Below are 8196 nucleotides of genomic sequence, written 5' to 3' on the forward strand. Positions count from 1 at the left end.
TAGACTCAAAATTTAAATTAAATTTAAATTTAAATTTAAATTACAACAAATTATATTATGTGGTTTAACATATTTTTTTAATTTATAACCGATCTAAGCTGCGGTATGTATTAATTTACCAAATATTTTACTAATTTTTTGTTTTCAAATTATTATTTTTTGAATCACTTTTTTAGATTTTAGACTCTCAGTTTAAAAGATAAGAAATCAATGATCATACGCATGTAACGAACTTGATACGTGTTTTATCTTGTGAATAAAGTAGAATTCAATAAAATAAAAGAATATAATTAATTAGTTACTTATTAGCTATTTTCTCTTTATTTTTTCTGTTTTGGAGTGCATTAAAGTACAACAAGAAATAAAGAGAATTTCTTTATTTTATTTTAATTTTTTTTGTGTTCATTTTTTCTCAAAAGAATGTGTTGTTTTTGTGAGTAGACACATGTCCATTGCAATCCATAGCACCGAACGGCCAAGAGAAAAATGTGAAAAAAAGTGAAAAAGAAAAAAAAAAACGAATTATTAAAAATAAAAAAAAAAAAAACTATTTTTTAAGAACTAAATCTAAAAGGGTATCTAGCTGTGTTCTTATATGTATAAAAATCGAACACAGATTCTTTAAAACTGCAAAAAAGAAACCACATAGTTGCAGACTTGCAGCATCATCTTAAGTTAAGTGTTTACTTGTTTTTTTGTTCAGTTTCAATTCTCACTTGACTTCAGCTCGAAGATTTTTCTTTTTAACCTTCTTTTTTTTCTTATTTTCAGCTACCCTTTTTTGTTCCTTGTGAAACTCTTGCAACCTTAGCAAAAAGAAACAAACTTTCCTAAAATCTGATCTGGGTTCATCACTTTTTCTATGATGGGGTTGTTATATATTTCTGGCTAATAAAGCAAGTTATTATGATGACTCAAAATATTGTTATATAGCTCACTTTTTTTTTCTTTCTTTTTTTTTTTTTTTTTATTACTACTATTATTGTTCTTCTTCTTCTACCTGTGAATGATTCTGTGTTTTTATACAAAGTTCACCAAATCTTAAATTTATTTTTGAGATACCAATTACCATGTCTATCATGAAGAACAATCACAAAGATCTAGAACACATATATTCTTCATGGAACTTCTCAAAGCTAATGGCTTTCATTCTTCTCTTGATCACAATCTCTTACCTTTGTTACTCTCTTAGATTTGTTACCAATTCATATGACTGTAGCCAAACACACCACATTTCAATTAGCCACATTTCTGACACCACCACCACCACTACCACCACTTCCACCACAGCAGCAGCAACAAATTCACACTCTCAAGAAGAAGAAGAAGATGCAGCAATTGTTTCCACAAAGTTGGAACCTTTTGAAGAAACAAATATTTCCCACATAGTGTTTGGGATTGGAGCCTCAGCAAAGCTTTGGAAGCAAAGAAAAGAGTACATAAAGCTATGGTGGAAGCCAAATCAGATGAGAGGAATAGTGTGGCTAGAAGAGAAAGTGAAAACTGATCCAAGTGATGAGAAACTCTTGCCACAGTTGAAGATCTCTGAAGACACTTCAAGGTTCAATTACAAGAATCCAAAGGGTCATAGATCAGCCATAAGGATCTCAAGGATTGTTTCAGAGACACTAAGGCTTGGATTGAAGAATGTGAGGTGGTTTGTGATGGGAGATGATGACACAGTTTTTGTTACTGAGAATTTGGTGAAAGTGTTGCAGAAATATGATCACAATCAGTATTATTACATTGGAAGTAACTCAGAGAGTCATCTGCAGAACATTTATTTCTCTTATAACATGGCTTATGGTGGTGGTGGTTTTGCAATTAGTTACCCTTTGGCTTTGGCATTGGAGAAGATTCAAGATAGGTGTATTCAGAGGTACCCTGGTTTGTATGGTTCTGATGATAGGATTCAAGCTTGTATGGCTGAGCTTGGTGTTCCTCTCACCAAAGAAAGAGGCTTTCATCAGGTTTGTCTCTGGAATCTTCTCTTTTTCTTTTCCTTTTTTTGCTTTTATTTTTCATATTTTATGTTTGAGGTGTGTTACATTAACATCAAAAAGTGATGAAATTAGCCATTAGCTTGTGTCTGGTAAATTTTATAGGATAGAAAACATAGGAACATTGAGATGGTGTTGACTGAAAAATTATGTGTTTAGTATGTGTAATTGTCTTGTTTTCAAAACAGATTTGTGTCTTGCAATGTGTATAGAAGTGTTTGGATTTTGGAGTGGAAGAACACTACAATTTAGGTAGAGTTTGGTAGAGAGACAGAGACTGAAAGACTGATACTGAGAGACAGAGACTTAAAGACAGTGACTGAAATAAATTTCAGTATTCTGTTTGGTGCAAAGTGAGAGACAAAAATTGAAACGAGAATGAAGCTTTAATTTAATTTGTACAAAGGGTAAAATTGGAATTAATTAATTGAAATATGATATTTTAGGTATAAAATGTTATTAAAGTTTTAGTTTTCGTTTCTAAAAATTTCAGTCTTCTGTGTCCCCTTTTTGGAGGTACTGAAATACTGAAATTTTAGGGACAAAGACAAAAATTTTAGTACCAGTCTTTGAGCCAACAAACATGATACTGAATCTCAGTCTCTCAGTCTCTGTCTCAGTACCTCAAAACAAACGCTACCTTAAAGGACAATGAATATAGATAGTTTAGAGGTTTAAAATTTGGTGGAGAATTCATAAATTGATAGTAAAAAACTTTTATATATTAATTTAATCAAATATGTCAAATTACTTATGGATTTTTAACTGTTAACCTCTAATGAAGATTTTTTACCTTAAAATTAGGAGAAATGCAAAATTAGAAAAAATTAAGAGGATCAGCAGAATTTATTGTTAGACTAAAGAAATTGATCTGATGGCTAAAAGTGCATATCAAAAATAATAAATTCACCTAGTTTTTTTTAGTATTTTTCTTGTTTGAAGACTTTACATATTGACTTGGTCAACCTATGGAGGTTTTGGAGAAATTTATTGGAAGTGGTGTGAGACAAAATTATAAAATGAACAAAAGAGAATTTTGGGGGCTCATAAAAAATAAGTAAAGTTAGGAAAGCCTTCCTTAGGTTCCCCCACTTGGTATAATTTTTTGTTCATGTGAGATCTCATTTTATAATAAAGTAAGAGATATTGTTTAGTGGGATTTTTGTTGAATGAATGGGGAGTATGGGGAGATATCATTACTTGGAATAATAATGATTTAGGTCAAAAACAGGTAATAGATCATTAAGAATATTTTAATCTAGGTAACCTAATCAAATCTATTGATTCTATTTAAGGTCACTTTATGATGATTTGTGTCACATTTTAAAAATAGTTATTTTTTAATTTTTTTTATGTATTTGTGGGATGAAGTTCCCTAGGGTCTTGTCTATGATGTGGATAAATTTTAGAGGAAGATGATTAATTTAATGATTAATTTATAATATCAAGAATTAAAAAAAAATCCCTGCTTTCCATTGGCGCCAATAGATCTAGAAATTATTGTATAAAATAAAGCATTATTGTATTTTTGAAATGCCCAAAAATTTTTAATACTATCATTTATTGCTAGTAGTTTTCTGAATTTAGTAGAATTTTCATCAGTTTTCTACCCTAATTGACAGAAAAGAATGTGGTGCTGAATTTAAAGACTTTACCAAATTTGTTTATTCTTTAATTGGGAGATGAGACATTATATTCTTCTAACTATGAATATCTTAAAAAAAATAATAATAATAAAAACTTCAAATCTTCAATAGTCTTAGTCTCCAAATCAAAACTAGGCCACCACCACCACATCTAGGGTTTGATGCTTCCAGCTATATATCTCCACCGACTAAATGAGTCAATTAATAAAATCTTTTGGTTATTTTCATTATTTCCTACCTTTCCTTTTCTCTCAGCTGCTTTTCAATTTCAACGTTTCAAGTATTTTTATGTTTAAGAGGATTTAAATTTTTGATATATCTAATGTATTATTAACAAAATCATACAAAACTAAAATTACATAATTAAGTTATATTCAAAATAGGTCTCAATCATAGTAGTGAATAAAAAGTTCATAGTGTGGGGAATATGTAATTGCACAAAGCATCCAGGTGTTAAGTCTAGAGATTGTTTCAATGTGGGGTGTGTTTGTTGAATTGGTCCCACCCTAATTAATAATATTATGTAAAAGGGACAAAGATTTAAACCAAACAACACTTGTCACATCCCATAAGGCACGTCACAATCCCACCTTAGAAATCTAAGAAACTCTTCCTTGGGTCTGATTTAACGGTGAAATTTTAGTGGAGGGAGAAGATTGTTTAAAAAAAAAAAGTTTATAAGAAAAATTATTGTGTGTATTATACATGTTTTTTTTTATAAAATTAGTAAAAATTTTCATTCTTCACCTAATTTTGTACTTCACCAAAGAAATTTCCTTGATTTAATACAATAATATCCATACCCAATCCGTTTCTATCTATTTTTTCGAAAGACAACATGATCGTTGATGGATAAAAAGGAGAAAATTCATCCTCGTCAGTGTAGCGCGAGACAATGTGGTTCTTCAATGTTGTTTCTTGCCCTGCAAGGCTTGGTCTAGTGACATTTGTGTATGTCTTGTTAGAAAGTGCACCGGATTCAAATCCTAGCTATGACTAAGAAGTGGTTATATGGAACTCATGGGAAGGGAAGGGCGTGTGTGTTAGGGTATATGACAAAAACAAATGATGTTTGTTAAAGGCTAGAAACTCAGGTGCAGTTAACTTCATGTGAAGTTGAAAGCCGAGAGTCTTTAGATGACAATTTAGTCAAATTTGTCAAATCATTTAACGGCCTTCAGTTATCAACTTCGCATGAAATTAACTGCACTTGAGTTTTTACCTTGTTAAAGACTAACAAAAGTTGGTGACACGACCGGTTAACTTGCTGAGTTAGCTGTTTAAGTATCATGTTTGGAATAAGGACAAAATTCTCCTTGTTTTTTAAACTAAAATGATTTTTGTTTTAGAATTGGATTATTTTTTGTTTTTGAGACACTTAAATCACCTACATATTGAGGTCTATTTTGAATTATGATATGTCTTGGAGTAATGAGTTTATTTATTTATTTATTTTTTAAAGTGTGATATCATGATTACTATGATAGTCTAGAAATTAATTTTATCTGACAAAATTTGTCTCTTTAATCTATAAATATTTCTAGTTCGAATACAATGAATAAAACACTTCCCAAGTTGCCACTACTCCAGTTACATCATTATGTGTTAGACACAGTTGTTTTCACATAATAAAATACGCGTTTTTTGTTGTTTACTTTATCTCTGAAATTTCTCCATTTCTTTCGCCAGATTGATTACATTAAACTTAACCACAAGTTATGGATATTCCTTTTTCTTTTAATTTTGTTTTTCTCTTAGTCTTAGTTGTACACTTGTACCCTTCTTTCTCTCTTTCATAATTCATAGTATTTATCTATAAACAATTATATATTTTTATGTCCATTTTGACATTTTAGTTGGATTTAAGTTTAATTCACTATAATTATTAAAATAATTACCTCAAAATTCACACCAAGATAATATAAATTAATTTACACTTACTATGTATTATTGTTGCCCTAATTTTGAGTTTTATCATTATTTGACTTGGCTTATTTTGTTTTGTTCTGTTTTGGGTAGTTTGATGTGTACGGCAATCTATTTGGGCTTTTAGCGGCCCATCCTGTTACTCCACTTGTGTCCCTCCATCATTTGGACATAGTCGAGCCCATTTTTCCAAACGTGAGCCGAGTCCAAGCCCTAAAGCGGCTCAAGGTGCCCATGCAACTCGACCCGGCTGGGCTCATGCAGCAATCCATTTGCTACGACAAGACCCGGACTTGGACCATATCCGTTTCATGGGGCTATGCGGTTCAAATTTTCCGGGGCATTTTTTCGGCCCGGGAGATGGAAATGCCGGCGAGAACCTTCTTGAATTGGTACAAGCGGGCCGATTACACAGCCTATCCGTTCAATACCCGCCCGGTTAGCCGGAATGTCTGCCAAAAACCATTTGTTTACTACTTGTCCAATGCAGCATACAACAAGGGTGCTAATGAGACTGCGAGCCGGTACGTTCGGACTCAGTCCAACCCGGCTTGCAAGTGGAAAATGGAGGATCCGACCCGAATCAAAATAATTGAGGTTTATAAGAAACCCGACCCACATTTGTGGGACAAGGTAAAACTTCAATCCACTCTTATCCAATAACAAAAATGCTATTCGTACACCAAAATCAGCTATCAATATATTTGTGTATAAATACATGTGTAGTTTAATTTGTTTTTAATGTGTATTTGTATTCTAACATGTATTTTATAATGGTCGCTGATTTTGGTGTACACTTAGCAGAATACTTTCATCAGTTTTTTCTTGATTTCTTTTTTAATGTGTTTGTTTTTGTTGTTGTTTTGAGCAGTCTCCAAGAAGGAATTGTTGCAGGGTAAGACAAACAAAGAAGAAAGGAACTTTGGTGATTCATGTTGGTGAATGCATTGAAGATGAAATTGTTGAGTTATAGTTATAGAAAGAACTGCAAACAGTTCCAACACGCTTTTGTTTATAAATTCTTCTTAACCCTACCTTTAGTTATATGCAATCTTAATTCTTTCCTTTTTTAAAAAATAAAAATTATTTATTATTTGGTTAACGAATTCCAAGATTAAGATGCAACTATTTGATGCAGTTCAATTTTCTAAGTTAAACATTCTAAATAACTAATCAACAAGCATTGAGATTGATATATATCTCACTTGAAGATTGAATCAAAGTTCAAATATTGAAGAAGGCATGATAATATGTCTGTTATTTAAAGGTGAAAATTCACGAGCCGTTAGATGATAATTTAGTCGAATCTCTCAATTCATTTAACGGTTTTCAACTATTAACTTCCTATGAAGTTGAAAAATATATGTTCTTTTCATGGAAATGACTTAATAACTTTGGTCTAAAGGACTTGGATCCAAAGTTGCATAATTGAGGATTTCAGTGTTTGAAATCAAATGATTCATGTCATTTTCATCCAATGTAACCCAAGCTTCAATGCCATCTCTTAACTTTGTATCAACCAAAATGATGAGATTCATGAACATAGGACCATTTGATGCAACACTACTCACCCATGTTGGTTTTCCCCACCCAAAATCAGCTTCATAGAATCCAAGATTGCACCAACTACTAAACCCAAAATGTTCCATTTCATTCCTTGATCTTAACTCACATATTTCCCTAAGCGAATCTTTCATGATTGAGATCCCTTTTTCGCTTCGCAATTTGTCGACAAAATCCTTATCGATTCTTGATATTGTGTTCCTTAGCTTACACGCCAAGTCATCCATGCTCATCCCGTGTTCGTCGAAATGCTTAGCTGAAACTAACCAAACTAGGTTGCCCATGGTGTGATCAGGACATAGAGCTTCATCCATTCTCCGCCGCAAGTTCACCAAATGAGTCACAAAAGAAGACCTTTGCACTTCAAACCGCGATTGGGATGCTGCCACGAGACACTTCCACAAGATTGCAGAAACAGTCTCCAACCGCGTAGGTGGATCTTGCGCTGCATCATAGCAATATTTTGCAGACATTTGAGCCTTGAGGGTGGATATAGCTTTGTTTGTGAACAAGAACCTCTTTGTTACACACTTTCCTTGCCTGAACAAGGAACCCCACATTCCCATTGATAAGTCTCTAAGCCATAAACTATTTGTGGGAAAAAGAGAAGATGCTATGAACTTTGGTTGTGTCAAGTGTTTGCAGCCTCTAGCCCTTTCACTCCAACACTTTAGGAATGTGGCTAATGCAGCACCATCTATAATCCTATGTGAAATGCATGTTCCAATGGCAATTCCACCACATTGAAACATATTCACTTGGATGTTGGTGACATAGGTTCCAAAGTTTGATTCTTTAGAAACAAGTTCATCACTAGGAAGGAACTTGTGCAAAAGGGTCAAATTGGGGTGGCTTAGAAACACAGAAAGATGACACTTTACTTTGGATACTACAAAATTAGCACCTTCATCATTGCAATCAATGGAAAGTTCATGTTTGATCTTGCCACCTAGAGGGTAGAATTGTGTTAGTGTCTCAGATAAAGATTGTTTCAGCAATTCTAGCTTCTTGGGGACTTCAAGGAGGGTATTTGTGTCATTTTGTGAGGTGTAGAACAAGAT

General features: G+C 32.8%; 2 protein-coding genes across 2 annotated transcripts; one reads left to right on the forward strand and one right to left on the reverse strand.

Moving 5' to 3' along the window:
- Positions 553-6649, forward strand: LOC107621797. The gene is made up of 4 exons (XM_016323798.2): positions 553-674; positions 772-1970; positions 5666-6205; positions 6444-6649. The coding sequence occupies exons 2-4, from the start codon at positions 1071-1073 to the stop codon at positions 6543-6545; spliced, it is 1542 nt and encodes a 513-aa protein (XP_016179284.2). The 5' UTR covers positions 553-674; positions 772-1070; the 3' UTR covers positions 6546-6649.
- Positions 6855-8190, reverse strand: LOC107626552 (BAHD acyltransferase At5g47980-like; the record flags this gene model as incomplete). Its single annotated transcript, XM_021114681.1, has 1 exon — positions 6855-8190. A coding segment is annotated over one exon (1233 nt), but the record flags the coding sequence as incomplete, so codon positions are not given.

This window comes from Arachis ipaensis, chromosome B02 (genome assembly GCF_000816755.2).
Source record: "Arachis ipaensis cultivar K30076 chromosome B02, Araip1.1, whole genome shotgun sequence".
Classification (NCBI taxonomy): domain Eukaryota; kingdom Viridiplantae; phylum Streptophyta; class Magnoliopsida; order Fabales; family Fabaceae; genus Arachis; species Arachis ipaensis.

Coding starts and splice junctions, on each gene's coding strand:
- LOC107621797 (XM_016323798.2), top strand. CDS start 1,071: ATGTCTATCATGAAGAACAATCACAAAGATCTAGAACACATATATTCT. Junction 1,971..5,665: donor AAGAAAGAGGCTTTCATCAG/GTTTGTCTCTGG, acceptor TGTTTTGGGTAG/TTTGATGTGTACGGCAATCT. Junction 6,206..6,443: donor ACCCACATTTGTGGGACAAG/GTAAAACTTCAA, acceptor TGTTTTGAGCAG/TCTCCAAGAAGGAATTGTTG.